Source organism: Coffea arabica, chromosome 6c, assembly GCF_036785885.1.
Source record: "Coffea arabica cultivar ET-39 chromosome 6c, Coffea Arabica ET-39 HiFi, whole genome shotgun sequence".
Taxonomy (NCBI): domain Eukaryota; kingdom Viridiplantae; phylum Streptophyta; class Magnoliopsida; order Gentianales; family Rubiaceae; genus Coffea; species Coffea arabica.
Window position 1 is genome coordinate 6,154,414 of NC_092320.1, and position 24,561 is coordinate 6,178,974.

At 38.9% G+C, this 24,561-nt stretch overlaps 2 protein-coding genes and 2 long non-coding RNA genes across 5 annotated transcripts; 1 reads left to right on the plus strand and 3 right to left on the minus strand.

The window, feature by feature from the left end:
• The first annotated feature begins 333 nt into the window (after nucleotides 1-333).
• LOC113692527 (uncharacterized) lies at nucleotides 334-4,197 on the plus strand. 2 transcript variants are annotated; one of them, XR_003448969.2, is made up of 6 exons: nucleotides 334-716; nucleotides 938-1,079; nucleotides 1,612-1,687; nucleotides 2,140-2,277; nucleotides 3,053-3,191; nucleotides 3,811-4,197. It is a non-coding gene; the product is annotated as an uncharacterized lncRNA (long non-coding RNA). The 2 variants fall into 2 exon arrangements; XR_011815756.1 differs by having other exon boundaries at nucleotides 336-716; nucleotides 3,060-3,191.
• Nucleotides 4,198-13,342: 9,145 nt separating this feature from the next.
• LOC140008358 (NDR1/HIN1-like protein 1) lies at nucleotides 13,343-14,500 on the minus strand. The gene has a single exon (XM_072052401.1). The coding sequence runs from the start codon at nucleotides 14,290-14,292 to the stop codon at nucleotides 13,666-13,668; it is 627 nt and encodes a 208-aa protein (XP_071908502.1). The 5' UTR covers nucleotides 14,293-14,500; the 3' UTR covers nucleotides 13,343-13,665.
• A 5,504-nt stretch (nucleotides 14,501-20,004) lies between these two features.
• LOC113692285 (uncharacterized) lies at nucleotides 20,005-20,787 on the minus strand. The gene has a single exon (XM_027210675.1). The coding sequence runs from the start codon at nucleotides 20,785-20,787 to the stop codon at nucleotides 20,005-20,007; it is 783 nt and encodes a 260-aa protein (XP_027066476.1).
• A 1,000-nt stretch (nucleotides 20,788-21,787) lies between these two features.
• Nucleotides 21,788-23,776, minus strand: LOC113692532 (uncharacterized). Its single transcript, XR_011815758.1, has 2 exons — nucleotides 22,505-23,776; nucleotides 21,788-22,116 (listed from the first exon to the last, which is right to left on the minus strand). It is a non-coding gene; the product is annotated as an uncharacterized lncRNA (long non-coding RNA).
• Nucleotides 23,777-24,561: the final 785 nt, after the last annotated feature.

Here is a 24,561-nt window from a genome sequence, read left to right on the forward strand (position 1 = left end):
ACTCGATTAGGCCAAAACTCAACTCGACTTGACTCGTTTGAAGGCATCCCTTCTTTTATTTCCATTTCTTCCCCATTAAAACTTTCAAATGCCAGAAGGATTTCACTTTCTCTCTAGTGCCATTTTTTCTCACCAAATCCGTCCTCCCAGACGGGCTAAAAAATGGAGAGATGATACGTCATTAAGGATTGACCGTCTGCGAATGACCATAGTACCCACCACCCGGGTTCAAATCGTCGGTCGCACACATATTTTGTGTCACGTCACGTGTCTTTTGTTTCTCCTCCTTTTCATCAACATAAGTAGATAACGTGCGAATGGCATTCAGCCAAAAGTTTCGTCGTCCTCCCATGTGCGCGGCACGTGGGTCTCCCTGTCTTTTATGAGCTCGTTAAACTCTTCGCGCGTGGTGCCACCAAAATAAAACGTTGTTCCACATATTAGGGTTTCCTCTGCTTCTTTTGCCTACTTTAGACCTCCGCCGCTTCTGCTTCCAATCCTGTCCTTCCTTCTTTATTTTCTTTTTTGTTCTTTTGTTTTTCATCTTCATCTATCTATCGAATAGAAAACTTGATCCTTTCCTTCTTCTCGGCCACCACTTCTCAAATCCCCCAATTCCCCCAACCCCTAACGACAACCACCACCACCACCGCTTCAATTCTTTCTTGGCGTTGATTTTGGGAGTGGTCAGGTTTCGGCTGGACGGCTTGCTTGAGGTATTGACTTGTTCTTGTTTTTTTTTTTTTTTTTTAGACCAAAGGTCTTGTGATTGCTACTTGGGAGGCATCTCTTATTTTCATCCAAATCCAATAGTTCCGCTGCTTGTTAATTAATTTATACCGATAAAAGTACTCGACTGCTATTGTAAATGGGAAGGTTCTCATCTTTTCTCTTGTTATTTTCGGCTGTCGGAATCATCTGCTCCACCGGCTGGCAGGAAGAGGAGTGGCCGGAGAACGAAGAGGGAGAAATGCTTCAGCAATTAGCTCTGTCTATAAAAAACAGAAAAGGAAAAAAAATTAAAAAAGAAGACGATGGTGGCAATTTGGGTTCTTATACAAGGGTTTGTTTTCCAAAAGGTACGTACTTTGTTTACTCTTAGTCTTTACCCTCTTCTTTTGCTTTTCCTTTTTTTTCCTCTTTTTATTTAACCTATCCGTTTCCCATCTTTTCTAGAGTATTTAATCTCATATATAAACATCCGCAAGAATCATAGAATTTCATGAATTGTTGCCCTTCTTTATGACTAATTATTATAAAGTCGTTGTTCAAAGAATTTCATTGGTACCTTTCTCAATTTTAGTATATGAAACTGTGTCTAAAAAACTTAAAATTTTAGGGCGTACAAGAGCTTTCTTATATGGTGGACACAAGTAAATGAATAAATGGCCAAAAACTACACCTCCGTTATCCCCCACTTGAACTACCACCTGTAGTTACACCGGACACAGTTCTATTTTTTCTCTTTTCGCAGGGGCTTTTCTTGATTAGCTATTCTGTCTCAGTGTATTTTTGTGACGATGAGTTCTGCTTTTTTTTTTTTTTTTTTGTCAAAGTTGATATCTGTGATCTCTTTTTGTAATTTTATTATTATGGGTCTTTGTCTAACAGGCTTTGGAAGAACTGGATGTTTGGATGCTAGAGTCATCTTGCTATCAATGATCCATTTATCACCACTGATTACATGGTAAGTTCAACGACCACTTGTTATTGCAGTTAATCATGAGTTAAGATTGAATTTTTATGCTGTTCTTTAGGAATTAGGAGATCCCTAAAAGTTGTAAAAAAGGTGTAGTTGTTGATCAAGTTATGTTCTGGATATGTGCTTTTCTGAACTGTGCGATCTTTTCTCTAGAGGATTGCTTGTATGCAAGTTAAAAATGTGTCTGTCATCATTTTGTACTGTGTATTGAGAAAATTTTTGTTTTACCATTTTACCTTTTTTGTGATTTTCTACAGGCTGTGCAATTGGTGTAATTGACGATGATGCTAAAATTTATTGAGCTTTTTTCATTGCTGAAGACTTTTGCAAAATATTCTACTATATATAGTTGTTTTGCATCAACTTTTGGCTTTTCTATTTGTGGTATTTGAAATATGAAATATGCAATTCCCTAAACAGTCTTTCTGCTTGTTTAGTTTATAGATGAAAATGGACGAAGGCAACATGTGTGGCAGACATCATGGGCTATTAGCATGCAAATTGTTGGAGGTACTATCATGATTCATGGTGATGGCACTGGCTTAATGCTTCCACCTAAGCTGGCACCTGTACAGGTATTCAAAAATGTTTTCTACTGGTTGTTCATTTTATTTCCCTGATACTAATGTTTGCCTGTAATCTGCTTTACATTAGCCTTTGCTTATTTTGCTTTTAGCGTTAGTAGTTTATGTGACTTCGTACTGGTCTTGAGTGCTAACTGTGATTTACAAATGCCTAAGTTGGCCTTTAACTTTTCACAAATCTTTGTTGCACAAGAGCTTCTTTTTTATTAATTTTTCATATTCATTACATGCTTGGAAAGGAGAATCTTCTTCTGACAAAGACTGATTAATTGTTTCTGAGCATATTGCACGTTTTTGGTTGATTTACTGGCTATGTTTGCTAATGTTTGTGCTCGAAAGATAGAGTGAATGGGGGCTGGGGATAGATGCAGTGTTCTGACAGAGACTGATTAATTGTTTCTGAGCGTATTGCACGTTTTTGGTTGTTTTACCGATTATATTTGCTAATGTGTGTGCCCAAAAGGTAGAGTGAACGGGGGCTCGGGATGGATGCTGTGTTTTGAACTCAATGGGCTGATTAATTTTCTCAAAGATGATTTTTTGAATCCTTATTTGGTTTCCTAAACTCCGACAGGTTTTGTATTTCTAGCATTACATTAGTTCTGCAACTTTTGTTTTGATTTTGGTCAAGAAATTGGACTCATCAGTGCAGTAAAGTAACAGCTCTCTGCTTCCTAGCTATGTGCATAAAAAATTGTCTTTCTTGAGATAGAATAGCTCTTATTATTGACTGCTTTCGGCTTGTGTGATTGTCCCAATATGGAAGAAAACAGGTGACAGAACTATAGTTCTTAATGCTACATCATCAGTGAAAGAAAACTCTGCAAGTAGCTGGAATAAAGGTCAAGGTTGATGACTCTGATCAGAGAACACCTGGATGGAAATATAACTTTTGGGAGATGAAGGTTTGCCCTGCTTCTGTAGATGTTCTGTATCTTGCCCAATATCTAGCTTGCCATTGGACTTCTCCCACCAAAGGATGAGTGACAATAAGAGAAATTTAGGGAGAGGAAAATTCCAAATGCATGGCCACAAACATTGCAAATGATTTTTTTCCTGGGAATATTAATGCATGCGGGACTACATCTAAACTAACTTCCTTGGAGCTTTAAGATTCCTGAAGGTTAATTGTAATATATCTCACCAAGCTTGGTTACTTTTAAGACTTGTCACCTTACTTCACTTCACTTGAGCATCTAGAGGTATTGTTTAAAATTAGTTTGAAAAAAAAATCAACTTGAGTGGCTAGGTTCCAATTGTGATTTGTTCAACCAAAACTTTTTGAAGACTGGCTTGAATAATTAACAAGTCAAGTGATATCTATTGAATGCCAGCTCAACTAGAGCTATTTCAGTGATTGTTGGCTTTGTTTTCTGAAAGGGTATGAAGTTTCAATTTTGAAACGTCTACTGTTGCTGTTAACAATTTCATATTTGGAAGTGATGTGTATGGATCTCAAGAAATACTATTTTACAGTTGAATGTAATACAATTGTGCTTTGAAGTTTACCTACCTTTTCTGCAGGGAGTACCTTAAGAATTGAGATTGGACCTCGTGATGTGTCTACAGGGACTGTGGTCATTTCCAGAAGAGATATTCCTAGAAAAGAAGGAAAAGATTTCGGGATATCAATGGCTTCTTCAATTTTTGTTGCTTATGTTTAAGGGTTGTTGGATGGGATTCGTAGTTGCCTGCTGGAGAGGGCAACCACTTTCATGAGCTTTTTTTTTTGGAATTTTAATGAAACATGTCCTTCAAGACATTGGTTCTTTTCTTTTGTAAACTTTAATTACTGGTAGATTGTTAGCTAAGTGCGCTAGCAGTAATCTCTTGATTCTTCTGGTGTTGTGTTACATTTTTTTTTACTCCAATTTCTTCATCTTTCAAATAATATTGATGTCCTTGACTGTATATGTATTTCCTTAATATAGTATTTCACAACTATTTATACTAAATTGGGCATACACATTTTTATCTCTACCGCGCAGCGCGCGGTTTATACCTCCTAGTTCCATAGAAAGTAAGAAAACTTTTGTCAGCAGTCTGGCTTCACCAATTCACGAACACCGTAAATCCGAAAAGCCATGACCCAAAATCCACCAATACCTCAGCAGTACAAATCTTTTGTGGTACGCCTTAAAAGACAATAACCCAATTATTCTATTCTGCTACAATTACTACCACTACAACCACCACCGCCACCACCACCCATGGAATTCAGAAACTAGAACCATTAAATTACTCGCTCAAGTTTAATTTAGGGTTAATTACATTTACCTCCCATGAGGTTTGATCATATTATCAATCAATCCCTGTAATTTGTCCAAATAACGGTCTCACCCTTTGAATAATCAAACGTTTAACAAAAACCCTCTTAATGCCGAAAATGCCCTTTTTGAGGCCATATTGCATTAAAAAAGAACATATTTTTATTTATTAACCTTCAAGTAATCCAAAAAAATAGAAAAAAAATTTTGCTTATTATTTTATAAAAATCATATCTTTGCTTCCATAAATAGTTTTGAATCAGTAATTATTTTAAATCTTAAAAATGAATATTAAAAATTAGATAAATTGAAAGAAAATAAAAAAGAAGCAATTATTTTAAATCCTCAAGTATGGTTCGAATTTGTGGTTCAAGGCATGTTGTGGAGAGTACAAGGCATGTTTTCCTCAATTTGAACCATACTTCAGGAATTAAAATAATTTCTTATTTTTTTATTTTTCTTTCAATTTATCTAATTTTTAATATTCATTTTTAAGATTTAAAATAATTATTAATTCAAAACTATTTATGAAAGCAAAGATATGGTTTTTATAAAATAATAAGGAAAAACTTTTTTCTATTTTTTGGATTGCTTCAGGGTTAATAAAATAAAAATATGTTCTTTTTTTAATGCAACATGGCCTCAATAAGGGCATTTTCGACATTAAGGGGGTTTTTGTTAAACGTTTGATCATTCAAAGGGTGAGACCGTTATTTGAACAAATTACAGGAATTGATTGATAATATGATCAAATCTCAGGGGAGGTAAATGTAATTAACCCTTTAATTTAAGGGGGTTGGCTCTAGGCATCCATTTATTTCTTCCGTGATTTCCTCGCCCAACCATAGAATCCGACCGAGTTAAAAGAAATGTGTAAGGTTTAATACTTACAATTACATATTAATTTAGAGTTTTGGTGCAGAAAAGTTGAAAATAATCCTTAAATATCCTGGGCATCTATTTAAAATCCTATGGAATTGTTTGGCGGCGATGACAAGTGAAGAAGAAAGATGATGGTAAGATGTTGTGCTAGACAGACTTGCACGTAGGTATGCCCATGGTTCCAGAATCGCCGGTTCTAGTTCTTCAAAGAGGTAGAACCAGAACTGCATAGTTCTGATTTTGGTTTCTTATGGTTTTCGTTCTGGTTTTCGGTTCCGTATGGTTGTATACAATTTTATTTAATTTCTTATCCTTACTAATTTTAATACGAATATAACAATATATTTAAAATTTCAAATAAAATGTAAAAAATTGAATACAAAATAAATATCATATTTTAATTTTATTATTATTCCACAAAGTAAGAAGTAATAAATAGATAATATAAATTTTATGAAAAGTACATTACATTGTCAAATTAAAAAATACATTATATTATTAAATGGTTGTCATGTGTTGACTTTCTTGAGTTGGACAATCATCAACGTTGAAGATTCCATTTGAAGAAATATTGCAAAAAATATTTTTTTGCTTGCTTGATTTTGAAGATGAGCTACTACCATCAAAACTTGTCATTTGATAGCAAATAAGCAAAAAAAAAATTGTAAGTAATAATTTAATACTTACAAATTATAATGATAGATATTAGATGAATAGAAAGAATTAAATAATTAATAAAATATATAAAAAGTCCATAAAATTTAAACTTTCTTAAACCTATTAAACACAACTAATTTTTTTTTTGAATTATCTCACTACTTATATTAATTATTTTTAACGATTCTAGAACCGATGGTTCTGGTTCTGGTTCTATTTTTTAGAGAATCAGAACTGAAACCTTTATCCAAGGCTCTGCCACGATTCTGTTCCATAATTTTGGTTTTGGTTTTGATCCGGTTCCAAACGGTCCGATTTCCGATTCTAAATGAAACCATGACCATGCCTACTTGCACGGAGAACAAATAGGAGAAATTAGTACAACTACGGAGCGTGTGCAACGTGTCTTCCTATAATTGGTTCTACTGAATACCGACCGCAACCATGCGACCGAGGATTTGGTGGCCCCGCCCCACCACACCCACCCAGCCAGAGAGTGCGGCCAATTCAAAATTTGAATCTCTGGGGATGAAAAGTAGTAGGGTCCACAAATTTGTCGTCTTCAAAAAGAGTAATGCTTAACGTACCACTTTGCCGACTTCTTCTTTTTGGTCCTCTCCTCACTCATACCACTGCCTTGAGAAGTTTAACGCTGTTCGAATCATCGATTTAGGAGGCTCATCTAACCAATTATTACGCAATTTAATACCAATAATCGGTTTCTGATCTTTTTTTTTTTTCGGCAACGATTTTTTTGGTATAACCAATTATTACATTCTTAATAGTTATATAACCTATTTTATCCTAATTTATAGAGAGAAAAAACCTAAAAAAACTTGTGTATAGAGGTTAGTAGTTGTGCAAATCTAATTAGATAAAGGAGTGCTGTGACACTTTTTTTGAAATTTTTTTTTTTTATAGGTGAAATTTAAACTTCCCACTTACAGCCCAAGTCCCTACTCCCTACCTGTTGCCCACTCAGTTAAACTCAGTGGTTAATAATCGGTTGCTGATCAATGAAAAAGTTTAGTGACAACACGTAATAAAAGTCAATCTAGAGTCTTTAGATAATTTATTCCGATAACTTCAACCTCATCACTTCTCTCGCGAATCCAAATACTATACCGTTACGCTACTCTCTAACAACCCAAACCACTCCGTATCCATTATAGATATTCAGGAAGGAAAAATAAAAACCAACAAAGAGGAAACTGAAATTACTAACGAAAAAAAAAATTTCTCGTTATTTATTTACACCAACATGAAACAGTAGCGTGACTGCCGATGATCGCACATCATATACTACTCCGAAACAACAAAAAAACACAAAAAATATGCAGCAGAAGGTGAATACGAACAACGCTGGGGAAAAAGGAATCGCAGCGGATCAAATTCTAAGTATAATAATAACAAAAAAGAATAGAGTAATACTGCTATGACCCTAAGAAGCGGGGGTGGGAAAAAGAAGCAAGTGTGTAGGCCATGAATCAATCAAGCACCGGGCGAAGAAGGCTACCAATCAAGACCGCAGCGTTTGGTCTGGAATGTCCCGGACGCTGTGCCATTGGAGTTCAAAGGAATCTCCAAATCGCACTTGATCTTGGGCTTAAACTTCGGAGACTTCACCCAACCGAACTTCAATCTTATGCGCATATACAGCTCCACATCGATATTATACAAGCCGGAACTCTTATCGTCATTGTAGTTGGAAGCCTCGTCGCTTCCCGGCGTCACCAATTGCTGCCCCTGGAACACGGCGTGCAAGGAGCTAGTGTTCTTGTGAGGCTGGTAGAAGGAATCCAGTTCCACGGTCTTAAGCCTCTGGCCTTGGTAGAATGCATTGGCCTCGATCCTATCGTAGTAAATCCCGATCCTCTTGTTGGGGTTCCGGACGGTCATGTTGAGGGCCAGGTTGTAGTAGAGGGTGTTGTTGGTGTTGGACAGGTCGAACTGAGTCAACTCGGCGTCGTTTGCGTAGAACTTGACCTTGTTGGGGCGGAAGATCAGCCACAGGACCAGGATGATTATGCCCAGGACGACGACGATGGTGCAGAGGATTTGGAAGATGCAACTGAGGATGCAATTGCAGAGGCAGCCGCAGCAACAGCTGAAGGGGTTGCAACTGCTGCCGCCGCCGCGTCCGGGGCGGTGGTAGTGCTTTGGTGGTGGAATGGATGGGCCATAATAGGCTCCGTTCAAGTGTGGCTCAGGCATGCTCTTGCCGATTCAGACTATTCAGAGAGACAGTGGGAGGGAGAGAGAGAGAGAGAGAAGGAAACAAAATTATATTGGAAAGATGTCAAAAGTGATAAAAAGGTTGGGGGCGTTTACGGATGAAGATAAAAGATCGCAGGGTAGAAGGATATATATATATATATATATATATATGTATATGCAAATTTGTGTGAGCAGCAGCAGTGGGAATGGCGGAATTGGTAAGCGACAGGCCGCGGGATTGCTGAGGCAGACGAAATTTGGACGCGGCTACAACAAACAGAAGGTCGTGGGATGTAGGTTCCGGGATATTTAGGGTTGAATTCACGCGGTTGCTTTTGGGATTGAGGGACTGCCTGCGGCAGACAAGTGTAATGTTTTTATATTCGATGAGGAGAAGGGAAACATAGAAGAGAAGAGTAAGAAATAAGAAATGGTGATGATGCTTGGCAATTTCCTTTTTTTTTTTAGGATAACATCAGAAACCTCCCCCCATATTTCTCTCCATATCACCTTGCACTCTTAAAATTTTAAAAAATATCACCTGCCTCCCTTATTTTTGTTATTTATGTTTTAAAAACCCTAAAACACCCTTTTACTTGTTACATAGAAATATTTCTAAACCACTTTATTTACTTCAAAAAAATCATCACTTTAAAAACAATCTATATTAGTACTATCACATCATAATGCTATAGACCATAAAAATATAAATTTAAAAAATAAAAATATATTTACAAAGAAATACACTTACACCAATTTAGCTTAGCTGTATATGTTAAAAATTAATTTCTTATAAACTTTATATTTTTTTCCAATTTCTTTTCAACTCATGCAGTCATGTCCAAGGGAGGGTTTTGATATTATCCCTTTCCTTTTAGATATTTTTAAGTCGTTGACTAGGTTTATACTAGACTACACGGCACAGGGTCAACAGATCCCATCCCAGGCTCAACCACCCCCACCGAGTGCGTGTTTGGACGGGAGACTATTTGAAATAATTATTTTTAAAAAAGTTGTAATTTTTTTTATAACGTGACATATATAAAAAATAAAAATAAATAATTATAAAGATAAAAAAAAAATTAAAAATATCTTTACGATGGAAATAACAAATAAATTTTTTTTTGGCAAATAAAGAACTATTCAAACACATTGGGCTCCTGCAATTCAAAGTCCTTATTGGATTAGACAGGCAACTAATACCAGAGGAGCAGTATAATTTGAAGGAGCATAATAATTAAATAAAACGGTTGGTTGAGCCTTTTTTTTTTTTTGTTTTCGGGTTACAAAATGCGAAGAGAGTGGGAATATTGGAGGCGTAGTAATGGTCTCGACTCATGAGTCATTCATGCCCCACCCTAAGGCATGAAACCAAAAAAATGCCACAGCCCTTTTTGCTCGTGGAGAATACCCTTTTTGCCAACGCCCTCATCGCGTCTAATTGTGTACATACATGGCGACAATAGACATAGCTTAGGTGACGGGACTTGAAGGCGACAATAGACATAGGTTAGGTGAGGCAATAATAATAACTACCCACAGATGCAATGCAAACCCCCCTGTAGGTGTAGTATAATCAACATTCCTTTTCCTTGGTGCTGCTTTATTAGTTAACCAACTTAGCGATTTCCCCACCTCACCTGTGTGCGCAAATACTTTCCCCTTTTTCTTTTCGCTTTTAATATGCTCCTCCACGAAGAAACTGACCCAATTAAGTGCAAAAAAAAAAAAAAAAAAAAGGATTTATGTTGGTAAATGTTCTCGCAAACAGTACCTAATTAGCTGAAACCAGTAAACTACCTGCCTCCATGCTTCTTAGCTTCAAGAACAGAATAATGCATATTATAAGTGCCACTTGTCAGTCCGACATGATCCCAAATATCTTGATAAGTGGATCCAGAAACGAAATTTCGATGTATTTTAGTTGATTGAATAACAAAAAAGTTTCTTTTTTTTGGAAAAAAAAAAAAAGAAAAGTGTTTTGAGGGTTTGAAATGGGCGGGGCGGCCAGTGTTGTTTCTCCAAGTGTGTGTGCCCAATCCCAAGTTCGTTCCCATCAACGCGAATTTGAGAAACCAAATAAATGGATCGACATTCTCGCCGTGTCTGAGAGTTTCTCAGGCCCAGCCCAGTAAAGTTGCGCCCTTTTGAGTTTGTGCTACGGCCTGGAGAGGCCAATTCCTTTTCTGTTCAATGTGCTTGGCGGAGGGAAGACGAATCAAATGTTATTTGTCAGAAGCGGAAATGTTTTCCAGATCTATAATCTGGATAAAATATTCAATTCTTCTCGGATTTTTCTGATCTCCAATCGTCTTAGTCTCCCACGTCCAAGCCCATAATGAAGTAGCACATGTGATAAAAATCCAGAGCCTGGCCAGGGATACCAGACCAAGGGGCCGCAGCTGACTTAACATCTGCGCAATTGGAATCGCAACTGCCATGTGGAAGTTAATGCGTGTCAGTCCAGGTAACTAAAAAAGTGGCATATCAAAAGAAAGCATGGATCTCATTGATTTTTTTTTTTTTTTAATTTATGCTACGTCTGATTGATCCTGCCATTCTTCACGAATAATACTAGCACGGTCTCATCGTTGTTCTGTAAATGGGTTTGCGTGATGAAAGGAATTAGAATCATCAATTTCTTTTATACACGAACACGACTGACTAGTCTACTACGAACAGCTATCAAGTCCATTATAAACCACAATCATTAGCACGGGATATCTAAATGGTGGAGGATTTGTTCTTCCAAGTGTCTCGCAGTCATTCAATTTCATCACCTCCCTTTCGTGTATATATATATGTATAAACCGAAATATCCTCACTAATAATATTATGATTACGAGTGTGAAAAATCGAAAAATTTTGATTTATCGACCGAAATCGAATTCAATTCGAAATTCGAAACTAAAATCGGGTTTTGGAATTTCGAATTATGCGAATTTGGTTGATAATGAAAATTTTCAAATCAGAATTCCTGTTTCGATTTCAAATTCATTTTTCATTTTTCACATATATATATAATTATATATATTTGCAATATAACGTTTATATTATAATAATAATTTTTATATTCCTGAATTTGGTGATTCAGAATTCATATTTTGATTTTAAAATCATTTTCACACATATATATAATATTTTTTTTATATATATGTAATATAACATTTATATAATAATAATAATAATAATAATTTTGATATTCCTGAATTCGGTGAAATCAAAATTTACCGTCGGAACGAATTTGAATTCGGAGTTTGTGAATTCGAAAATTCGAAATCGAATTTGATAGAAAATTTTGATTTCAAAATTCCGAATTACGACTTTGCAATTATTAGTACATGTAGCACCAACCTATGGACACTCCTAGTTTACTTTCGCAATAATAATAATGTAGCACAAGCTGATCATAAAAGCGAATGGTGGTGCTCCCTATTAAACGTTTGTTGGGTGGAATGAATTGTGAATAAATTATTTATGCAGGAGATAAAAGGAAATGTAACACAAATAATTAGTCCATCCAAGGCATACCAACCTTAAATATAAGAAGGTCTCTTTCAATCCCACAATTATTAGAGGGTGGAGGTCGAAAAGGACCGCCACGAAAACACCATGTGACTGTGAGAGAAGAAGTGAAAGAGCCCCAATCCACCTCCCCCACCGCTCCTCAATTCATGCCATCTTATTCTTGTATTGGGATGTTATGTGGTATAGTAAATCAGTAATTACCTTAGCGGAAACTTTGTGGTGGATGAAGATGATGATTCACGATCGTTATCCACTTCAAAATTTGTCTGCTCCGCGACAAATAAATTGGGCCACCCTTATGTATTCCCTTCCTTTATGATCACATCAACTGATGAAATTTTCTGGTATACTATTAGGTCACACCAACTCTAAATTTAGTCGTTTCTGAGTCTTATTGAGTGAAAATGGAATTTGATTTTTGTCTCCTGAAGCTGCCGCCAACTTCGTGTATATATTTTCCACAAAAAAAAAAAAAAAAAGGATACTTCGTGTATCTTCTAAACCGGTCACTTCAATAAAATGACCAAACCAACCTTCGTCAAAATGAAAACCACCAGAATAGACTTAAAAAAACCAGGAAGCTTAACTATGGTATGGTATCACAGACTTGACACTCGGCCAAAAAAAGCGGGTAGGATGTTGACATGTACCCCTTTCCCTGCGTGAAAGTGGAATAGAATGCGTTAAAGTTCCGCCCAGCTAACCCAAGAAAAGATTGGGGTTTCTCTTTTTTTATATATATATATATATTTCCAAATTCTTTTAATATTTCGAAATTGTTGGCTTAATCCTGCTGATGCTAAACAATTATTAATTTTCCAAACGAAATTGTTGGCCGTAACAGAATTTTCTACTCCTACGTCTGGCTATATATATATATATATATATATATATATATATATATGCCGGGAATTCCACTTCGATCAAAAGAAAACTCAACAGAGAAACAGCATCCCCCAACTAGTCAAAGCAGGATCCGTTTGGAAGATCCCAATTTCTGGCCCATCTTTTAATCTAACCAAGAAAAGGCAAGGCTGTAACATTTCTCTTGAGAGCCATCCTATACTTTAAGGAAAGTGAACCGAAAGAGTCAGCAAGCAAGCAACATTTAGTTTACTACTACTGCTGCTGCTATGCTTAGTTTTTTTTTTCCAGAGTTCATTACTTAAAATAAAAGTAGCAGTAGTTCCATAGCACATGGCCTGCTCCAACTATTCCTTGGACTAATCAGAGAGAACAGCTCAGAATCATTCATGGACCATACAAACCAATTTGACTAAACAAAATTTAAAGCCATATTTTAAGGTCCAAGATCAATCTGCAATATCCTAATAAGAATAACAATAATATATGGTTGAACGACCTCGTAGTAGTGTAGAAGAAAAAGGAGTAAACACGCAGCAAAGCTGAAAACAGAAATTAATGCTCAAAGGGGACGTTGAAAGAGAGGGATGGACGTGACAGGGCAACCTCCACTAGGCTAGCAGAGTATAACGTCATTTGACTTTTCCAAAACTCCGAACCAATTATTTCATTAAATTTAATAATCACACTTGTACAACAACAACATGTAAGTTTTAAGCACTTGTAATTTTGCTAATTGTCACAACTTCGTCGTATTTTTATTCTTCAGCAAAATATACAATTTATGATCGACCTATTATAAATATATGCTCCGTGAAAATTATATAAATTGATCAACTTTAAAAATGATTAGGAAGAGAGAAAGAGGCTTCTGATTGGAGAAAGCGAAAAATAAAAATACTGATAGTGGCACTGAGCCCTGCTGCCGCGGAGCTGAATCAGCTGGCCTGTGGTTGCGGTGGTGTCACACGCTAACACTGCAACTCTGCGACAGCTGATACTTGATTCCGGTGCCGATGACGATTCCGGTGTTCTTGTTGCCGAAAGGTATATAAGCCGGGCAGGTGACGTGAAGATGATAACGTCCGGTGGTGACGGTCCCAACTTTCCATTTGACACGGCCATTCATCTTGATCATCAGCTGGACAGCGCCGTTGGATTGGTCCTGGGTAAGTGCTAGGCCGTTGTAGGGCGCAATAGGGACGTTGTTTCCATAAATAAACGGCGACCAAACATTAACATCTTTGTGGCCCTGGTACACCGGAGGTATGGCTGTGTAGTAGGTGATCTGTTGACTGTGGTAGGTGGCGTAGACGTCGAATTTGTCGTAGTAAATTCCGATTTTACCATTTGGGTTGCGGGAATAAACGGTGACTTGGATGTTAGTGGAGAGGATGTTGGGAGCTGAGACGTTGAAGATGAAAATGGTGGCGTCTTGGAGGATGAAGCGCGGTTTCTTTGGTTGTAGGACGGCCCAGACTATGAGGATGACCAAAAGGATGATGAAGGCGAGTATAAGAAGTCCGGCACATAGCCGCTGGAGCATCTTCTTTCTCTTCTCCTTGTGGTGGCTGCACTGCTTCTCCGACATGGTTTCTCCGGGAACCGGCGGGGATGATGTCTGGGGAAGTGTGAAGTGTTGATTTTTTTTTTTTTTTGGGTCTACAAGGGAGTGAGTGAAAAGTTGTACTAGCCTACTACTAGGAGAGGGGTGGTTCTGTGGACGGTGAGTTGTCGATCTTTATAGACTTGAGGCCCTTTTTATTTTTAGGCCTTTCCTTTCCTTTTTCTTTTTTGTGTGATTTAGACTGAGACGTTCCACAAACGCCTAATTCATTTTTATGGTGTCCTTGCTCGGAAGTCGAAAAAACGCACCCTATCATCACTACTTAAAAAAACTAGAGTACTACTACTATGGAATTTCAAGGAAAACTTTTAAGTGGACTGATTTATGGTCTGTGTGATTGATATATTAACAGTCAATCATAATGCGACTAATAATATATAATGATGTTAAAAGGGAAAAAAAAAATGCCGGCAAGTGGTATATAATAATGCAAGTTATCGAATAACAAAAAAACGGAGTGTAAATAATATTTTTCAAAATAAAAATTCAAAACTTAATTACATGCAGCGGCCCCGGTGCTCTACAACTACTTTTAAGTGAAGTTCTTTGTTTTTTTTTCAACAAACTTTAACCTTTAACCTTTCTGTGAAGTTCTCATTTAAGCAAAACTTTAACCTTTCATTCGTGCTTAAGGTCACGATCCTCTTAATTATTTGCAAGTAATTACTGCATGCGAGAAGTTTTATTGCGGGATGTATCCAAGTCGTCGGAAAGAGGAAAAGGACAAAAAAGCACACGCTTATACATACCTCACATGAAGAGAAAGAATTTCAAATAGATAATACTACTATTATACAAATTTTTTTAATATATTATGGCAAAAAAAAAAACAGAGAAAGAAAAATGTTCTAGGTTTGGTACACAAGCATAAATTTGGGACAAAATTAAAATAGGACATTTCACATTTGGGGGAAAAAGAAAAGTCGTTGGTATAGAGTACTGTGGAATTGCAGATTAGGTTATTGTGTTCTGTACGTTCAAATCTGTCAGGATCGAGGGCTTATCATTGCACTAAAAGCTATAGCTATTAGCGAAGGCGCAACTTTATTTCCTTAACCACAATAGCAGCGCAAAACACCGGCCAGCATGAGGGGCTGCATCCCTGGGTGCCACGGGCTGGACGGTTAGTCCCTTTGAGCCGGGATCTGAGGAATGTTGCTGGTTAGGCCAATAAAATCCAATACTCCATATATCGACCTAAAGAGTAACAAATGTATTAAGAGTCCTAGTAGTCGTTAGGTGGATGCGGAGAACTTTGAAATACAACGTTAAAAGGACTCAATTTCAATGGCCGTTGTTGACCTCGAAAAGAGAAGTACTGTTAAATTAAAAGCGGAGAAAGAGTGACCTGTCCCGAGAAATTTGCCAAATAGTAATACTACTTAAATTAAATCTCAGTAGTAATACACATTATTGCTTCTTATATCCAATTAATGAATATAATGCGTAACAGCTCCGTTTCGATTGGCTTATTTTTTAAAAATATATTTTTCAAATATAATGTTGCAGTAATATAAAAACAACTCAAAAAACATCTTATCTATAAAATATATCAAATATTTCAAAAAAAAATCTATAGTAATATTTTTCATGCATATATATACTGCTACAGTAAAACTTATTGATATATGCATGCATGTTCCCTCTTAGACACGTTAGCACATTTCACAATCACAACCCGGAAAAAGAAAAAGAAGAAAAAAAAGAGTGACGAAATCCTTCTCAATATCCCCTCATGCGTCACCAACCGACGGCCCATGTAATGGTTTCTTTTTCGCATTAACTAGAATCCTACACTTTGTTTATCCCTCTCTACGACATTTTGTTACTAGTTTATCGCTTGCATATTTGTTTTAGAAAGAAAGAAAAAAAAGTATGTACTTGGAAAAACAATGCAAAAGTTAAAATGCATTCAATGGTGATGCAAGTGTGTTCTAATAACAAATTTAAGTTTGTTTGGATTGTAAATTATTTGAGATATTTTTACTGTAGCACTTTTTTTGTGATGTGATGTATATGAGATAAAAAGGTAATTGAAAAGATAAAAAGCTGTATTGAAAATTGTAATGGTGATGTAAGTAAATATATTTAAAAAAATAACCCACTATCCAAACAAATAATTTTCTAATTATTTTTGTTGTATTGCAATCTATTCAATTGTTGGTCCCTTCTAAGAAAAATTTTTTTTGTGAGATTAGCACTTGATCCATGCACGAGTTGGGTCATGCATAGATTTTACCCCGGACAACAATAATGTCTAGCGCTTGTGTGGCTGTGTATGATTGGGAGTTGGATTAGGTTTGGCCGAGTGGGTTGATTATTGAAACGTGCAGGTTAGACCGATTAGGGGGAGTGGGCTCACTTTATCGCGACAGTTGGGACGCTCCCGGCGGCCAGCTCAGCAAACCACCGACGCCTGCCAGCGCTTCTGTTTCTTCTTTAGTGTGGAAAGCCCCCAAAGTCAAATCAAGGGAAGAGGAGGATCAGGTAAAATATACTCCACCATGCACGTACCGTCTAAATTCTGAGGTGAGCAACACACGCACGCGAAAGCAGATTATAAAAAAGAACAGCCAAGCCAAGACATGGCTGAATAAGGTGCTTTGTTGGCTCAATAATCAGAATGAATGATTAATGCACTAATAATTCATCCGACCAAATTCCCGAATAACTGCTTGATAGAATTACTACTACTTGATCCTTGACTAATAAAATACTGCTAAATAAGGATCCAACCATCTTATTATTTGGATTACGTTTAATGCGGTACAATTTTATTTTGATATTTTCTCTGGCCAAAGACCAAAGAATTACTAATAGACTTGACAATTTGTAATCCTTTCAAGCATTTTGTGATGAATGCTCCACTAAATAAAGGGGGAAATCATTATTATGTCAATTGATGGATAACGATGAAAGGGTTTGTCAATTTGTGAACTGTGATAACGAAAGAACTCAAACGGAAAGGAGGACGGAAAAAGAAGCATCCGAAAGATGAAAAATTGGAAGGAAGATGAGTAGCTTTCTAACTAACACCCCCACCCCCATCCCCCAAAAAAAACTTATTCAGTGGCTTTCAATGGCTTATATATATATATATATATATATATATTACCTACCGTATGGTATTAATATTTGATTTTGGTGATGATCTATCGTACCTACCGCTGTTCTACTAAGACAGACAGCAATTGTGCTAGGTCCATCTCTCTCTGAACCACTCAAATGCCACCCGATGAAACCAACAGTACATAATTTTGTTCTTCACATTTAAGAATAGCCGCCTGTACTATAGTCCAGGGTCTACCAAAGACTTTAACTTCAAATTGAAGTGCTTCGCCTAATGTTTTGGAAATTCTTCACGCCCTCACATGTAGAACACTGTTTCCGTCCAAACGACTTCCTCTGCCTCTCTCTCTCTCGGTTTTATATTTATGGTCCAAAGTAGAGCCACGTTTTGGACAATTTGATCATCCTGTGGAGTGTGAACATGGAAATTCATGAGAAATCAGAAGGTGGAGGAAATTTTTGCAAGCCTGACACCATTAAAGGAGAGGGAAAGGTTGTTGAAGACGTCTGCAGCATTTGCGAAATCGTGACACTTACTATTTGTATTCGAACGGAATCCAAAGCAATGGGTTTTGCTCAGAGTCCGGGAAGAGCAGGAGGAAATGCTCACCAATAATTCCACCCCACCAAACAAAAGGGGAGAAGAGAGAAAAAAAAAATGGGGCCGGGGGGGGGGGGGAATCCGCTGGAAGAATCCATCTGTATTCTGTATGTGACCACAGGCATGTGCTGGCCTTTTACCCCCAGATTCCTGTACTCTCTGTACAGAGATCCCAAAAAGGTCTTGCTACTTTCTCCGCACTGACAATAATGCTGATTCTTGGCACCCCCGCCCCGCCGGCGGTTACCGGTTCTGACAGGGTCCCTACACCATCTTTCTTGGGATTCGAGTCCCGTTAAACCCCTGAGCTATTCTAGAGTGCACAAAATTCTCTCTCTCTCTTTCTGTTTTTCCGCAATCTATCTAAAGTACGTACTACAACATTTTTTACCCCCTTCCCCTACGGTAGGGTGTGCTGCTGGCCATAGTTGAGATTAGGGTTGGTGGAGTAAAGGAATCTGGTGGGGGCCTTGAAATGCCATCCTTTCTAGGCTAGCATTGTTGTTTTTCTCGAGAGAAACCTTTTTATCCTCTTCTTCTTCTTTTCTCTCTGAGCATGTGGCTCGTTAGAACTGGATGTTTGTGCTTCGTAGAAGAGACAAAATGGGAAAAGTCAAGGAATGAAGTGGGTGGCGTGGTCTAGACACTACTGATGGGAAACTAGTCGTCCAATGGCAGAGAATCAAGTTGGACTGTGGACCCCCCAGTTTTTTTTGGTTTTTGAGAGCCAAAAATTATTATTAATGCCATCTAACTTGTACCTTTGGACCCATACTCCAGTCTCAAGATCTAAATGGAACATATAATCCTCAGAACTGAAGAAGATTAAACCAATTTATTCATATAGTTTTCGAACTCATGGGTGGTCCTGACAAGCTTTTGGGCCAACAGCTGAAAATCTCTCTATATCTGAAAACCAAACCTTGTAGCTTAAAAATTTTTTAGTTCCAGATCTGACCCCATTTCATACATACAGACTATACTGTTCTTCAGGGACACGTACAAGGAATTTGTCGACCGCATCCCCTTAAAACTTGGCTTGACACTTTTGTTTATTTATTGCTTTCCATCTTTGCATATCAAACCGGGCATTAATCTGCTTTTTTTACATACTTATGGATAAATCTTTTATGCACTGCGACTATACACCAAATGCAAAGTTTGATACTTTAAATTCAAATTGAAATTATACAACATTCATTTAATCCCATAAATGTATATATTGACTCAGTAAAAAAGATTAATTCTTTCTTTCTTTTTTAGGTCACTCATTCCATCTTTACAGATGAAACAGGGCAGGCTTTGTAAGGAATTGTCATGTTCCTAGTCCATTTACAGAGGGCAGTCCCAAAATTGTACTAGTCTAAGCCTTGATCAAATGAGACCTTGAAGTCCGGGCCTGACTCTCGAGCCTTTTAACCCAAAACGGATCGGCCCAAAAACCAAATCCCTCTTGAAGGCCGGAGATTTCCATCCTGGCATGCAGAACGGTGTCGCTTTTCTTGGGCATTGCAGACGGCCTTTTGTCGGGGTTGATGGACAGCAGGAGCTCCAAGCCGTCGTAAATAAATAACGCTGAGGATGGGAGAGAGGCGTTGGAGTGGGTTGTGACGGTGGCGGAGGCCCAGGTGGAGACAATGAATTGATTTCAGTCAGAATTTGATCTTTATAGTTTCCTCTATATCTATTTTGCAGAATGTAATATAAAGCCTGCAGGGGAGTCGATTAAGCGTATGCATTGCGCAATGTACGGGAGGAAGAGAGGTCGTTTAAGAAAGAAAAAATGGTCGAGGTTTGGGAGCGGAGCCTGCTGTACTGTTCACATCCAATTCAGGAACCTAAACCCATTGTTCATTATATCCTACGTATCTTAATGTACTAGAACCAGATTCCACGCTGAACAAATGCGCATGGCCTATCATGCAGGGTGAAAATATACAAGAAAAGAATTGACAGACAGCTATCAAAGAGCAGAGAAGGAAATGAAACGGCTTGTTAAGTTAACATCAATAGTAAGTCGAACATTCCCCGCTGGTACCGTTCCACGTTCCACCTCCAATTGGAGCTGGGAAATTCACCCATAGATCCCCACAAATGACTCTGAGCATCGTTTCTCTGCTCCAGTATGAGCCAGAAACGTATGTTGCTCTCATATCTAATCTCAAATAAAAATCCAAAATCCCAATTTTTCGTCCTTCACCCATTGCATCCACCACCGAAGCTTCGGGGAGATTTCCCCTAGGATCCGGGAGAGAAAAATTAGCTCTCAGACTGGCTTCAGTCTTGCCCTCCAGGTGCAACGGATCAATCATGGCGGCATCCACGAGTCGATTTCTGTAAACCAGGTATCCTTGAATGTGCGGAAAGGAGATTCTTGATTTCTGGTTTGTATTCTTGACGGTTATATTGGTCTCCCATCTGGCCTTCAATGTTGAATTGGCGATGTCGAAATAAGGCACGTTAAATGACTCCACCTTAAAGTCGGGGACGCCAGAGCCAAAAAATAGCCAAGTGAATAAGCTGAACGTTATTGTGCAAACCATTAGAACAATCATGATGATAAGCGCGAGGCGAGCAAACTCATAACCTTTGGATGGCTGGGGAGAAATGTTGGGTAATTGAGCGGATGAGTAATAGACCGTGCCCGGCGGTGGTCCTGCGCCATTGTAGTAGTTAGGATAGGCGGTGTAGGGGTGACCATAATAGCCTTGTTGCGGTGGAGGGAAGGGCTGGGGATAGCCTGCGGGAGCATATCCCATTACAGGTCTTGTGGTTTCATCATTCGACATATCCCTCTCCCTCTCTCTCTCTCTGCACTCTGCAGGGCAGGAACGGGAGGAAGAGAGAGAGAGAAGAAGCAAGCAAAACAGCTACCTGAATAGGAGAGAAAGGGGGAGACGGAGAATATGGAGATCAAATTAAGGAGATCTCCAAGGTGTTCAATAGATATCCGCGCTATAGATAGAGATATCCCATTAAGAGAGGACGAGACTAATTTGTATGGAAACCACCAAAATGTTACTCTGACCAATATGTGGCTAGAGAATTAGTTAAATTTATTTTTGATAGATCAGTGTGGGTTAAAATTGTGGACGTGCATGTTTGATTTATGATGGGTGGGATGAGCAAGTATTAGCATATTTAGGACATCGATTTTCTGGTGCCCTCCATCCTCCCTCCATCTTTTGATACAATCACAATCACAGTTGATAGAGATCAATTCTTCCTTCTGCACCACGATTTGCATTCGAAATACTACTTCTTGGGTGACAGTGCTAGAAAAGTTGACATAATAATGTTTTTGAGAACAGAAGTCATATGCTTCTATCCAGTGATAGAAGCTTCTTTTGAATGGTTAAAGTTTGTCCTTGTACAAACAAACATTTGTAGAAAGTTTATTACATACAAGTCTGGTCGTTAATAAATATGTTTTAAGGGAGATGCTTTATCATTAGTATCCTCGAATCAACGTGTCTTAGCTCGTCCCATGTATTACGGTACCAGGTGGATGAGTTTATCCTTTTTCTTGGTTGCTTGTCCTCTGTTGACAAGTTCATTAGAAAACTTGGCGAAGGTTCTTTGTTCCAGTTTCGCTAGACTCGGCAGATTCTGATTTATTATTTTTTTTTTCTCACCATTATGTTTTGCGTAAAAGATTGCAGAATCTGCAGAATCATTATGTTTTTTCCTCACCATTATGTTTTTTCTCACCATTCAGTAGCGGGGCTTGACAGTCGAGGGACATATATGTTCATTTTGACCCAGAATCGAGAGAAAAAAAACAAGGGGAGTTACACATACGAACTATACAAGCGATTGATAAAGAACTTTGTACATGAAAAACCATTGTCTATGGTTCGGTTGGATAAAAGGAAAATCATACCTGATTTTTACAATTCCGAACGATTTATGTAATATCCAATAATCTTTACAAAATTTCACTAGGACCACTACTAGATGATGAGTAGTACGTTACTTAACCACCGGCAGATGATGAGTAGGCCTCTTCGCCTCCGCCATTCACATCCGGAAAGATTGCCGGCTGCGAGCCAGGCAAGAAAGCAAGGTGCAGAGGCACCATTCAAATTTTTGGTCGTCATCATACCTCCAATAAGTACCTAGTAGACAAGCATACAAACGGTGCATAAACGAATGGAATTACAACTGGAAAATTTCTGCTACAAATCAAAGCACCATCACTGCCTTGAGGGGTTTACTAAGGGTAACAAAAGAAAGGGAAAGAGGTATATATTAAAAAAAAAAAAAGCACCTACGCCTCTGGAGAATGAAGGAGATCTCTAATCAGAAAATGAAACAGCCATTGTGATCGCATAAGGACCATTAAACGGCTTAAATTTGCACACAACTTGATGCTGTGCATAAAATTTCTCTCAAACTAAGGGTTGATACAGGATCTATCAATCAAAAGAAGAGAATTTCCGGATCAAAAGCTGGACGGAGCAAGCTCAAAACAGGTAGTCGCGGAATTAATGTCACAGAACTCACCAAAAATCAAGTAAATATTAGACATTGCGTCTGCGAATCTTCTGCTAACGTCCCATTTCCTCCGGCGGGTGAAAAGTTGATCTTTAGATCTTCACAAAACACTCTTAAGGTTTCCTTCCTCCAAACGGAGCCGGATTCAAATTTAGCCTCCATTCTCAACCTCACGCTAACAAACATCATACCTCCGTTTTTATTTTCAATGATTTCTCCAGCTAGAAAAGGTTTGCCGGGGGCCGTGGCATTATCCATTCTAATTTGAATAATAAGGAGACGATTCCCGTGCGAATAAAAAGGCTCAACGGCAGCGGCAGCCAAGGGATAATTCTTGTAGAAGATGGAAGCCTTGACGGAATCAAAATCAACTCTGAGATCGGTGTCGGGTTTGAAGACAGTAATGTTAACATCCCAATTGGCCGTAATTACGGAATCGTTTCCATTGAGATTGGATACAGCGAGCGATGAAACATCGAACTCTGGCATTTGTGTACCGAATAGGAACCAAATCACCAAGCTTACCATGCACATGCTAACAATCAAAGTCACCATGGTCACCAGCATCACTCGGCCAAATCTTTTGCTACTGTCGTCTTCAGGGAGGGCCCAACCCGATGGCGCGTAATTCCTCGAGTTGTACCACACGTTGAAAGATGGAGAAACATGCTTTTTAGATTCGGTGGGGGCGCCGGGGTAACCAAAATACGGGGGCTGTGGAGGAGGAGGAGGAGGATAAGCTCCCTGCAGGACGTACCCCGGTACCGGTGGTGGTGCTTGTGAATACTTATTACCGTCGTTATTCATGGAGGGGTACCCCATTACAAATCGGTTATCAGACATTGAAGAAGCCATGGCCATAGGTATCTAAGATCCCCCTCCCCCTCTCCTTGCTTGCAGGAGAGAAACATTTAATTTAGAGCAAGAAAGGCCAAAGGGAGAAGGAAACAGGAGAAACAAAGATCAAGATTCTAAAGTGCATTGGTGGTGATATGATTAGTTAAGAAAACGCGAAACCAGAGAAGCATTAGATAAGATGAGAGGTTATGGTTATATGGGGTGCATTAGTAGTAACAAGTGGCAGAATTTTGGTAAAAGCAGCCACGTATCAAGGTAAGATGACTAGACTTTGATCCCAGCATTTCGGGCCTGAAAATCACAATTCATAGATGGTCCACCATTTCTACACCATATGGCCTTCCTTGTCTTACCTGAGGTGAGCAGGACTGGAATGCTTGGAGAGGAGAGAAAGACGGGAAGTTGCAGCCTGATATTTCTTTCTTCATGGCATCCATCATCTCATGATGATAATTATGTCACTTCATCTCTTGATGTATTTATTATATCATCCGGTTTCCACACACATGCGAGAGAAAAAAACAGAGATTTGCTCAACGAGTACTGCAGAGGCCCCGTTCTAGGCCCGGACACGCGGCAGCCCAGGAGGGACTGAGCTGGGCCTTGGCCCCCAGACTCCTGGCGGCAGTTCTGGGCCGCACCGACTAGGGCTCCCAGGGGAGGCGAAGGGCCGCCCCGAGGAGATCGGGAGCAATCCCCCTGAGTGCGGGATGCTATCTATACTGGGCAAGTCCCGCGTCGTGCGGAGGTCGGACTCCCTTGCAGGTATAAATAATAACACACATCCACTGTACAAAGGACGCTCACTTTAGGCAAATTACTCCCGGTTGTTACTACTTCCCGTGAACTTTACTCACCGGAAAACTAACTTGGCCGTCGGAGTGCCCTTGGGGACAACCCTCGGGCCCCTCTGTTAGCCCATCTTCTCTGCTGTGCAGGTCTTGGATCAACTCTCCCATCGACACCCCGAGCTGATCAGGTCAGCTCTCCTAGGGGAAGTTCCGTGCTTCTTCAGTTGGCGCCGTCTGTGGGAAACGTAAGGTAAGTAAGATTGTGTTGATGGCCAAGACGCGATCCAAGCGAGCGGTGGGCAGCACCGACCACGGGGGCGGTGAAGAATCCCAACGAAAGGAGGCTGAGGCATCCCGGGGAGCCGGGGGCTCAGCCCTTTCAGGGGAACGTAGGCAGCAGATGCTCCAGTTTGTGAC

Coding starts and splice junctions, on each gene's coding strand:
- LOC140008358 (XM_072052401.1), bottom strand. CDS start 14,292: ATGTCGGAGAAGCAGTGCAGCCACCACAAGGAGAAGAGAAAGAAGATG.
- LOC113692285 (XM_027210675.1), bottom strand. CDS start 20,787: ATGTCGAATGATGAAACCACAAGACCTGTAATGGGATATGCTCCCGCA.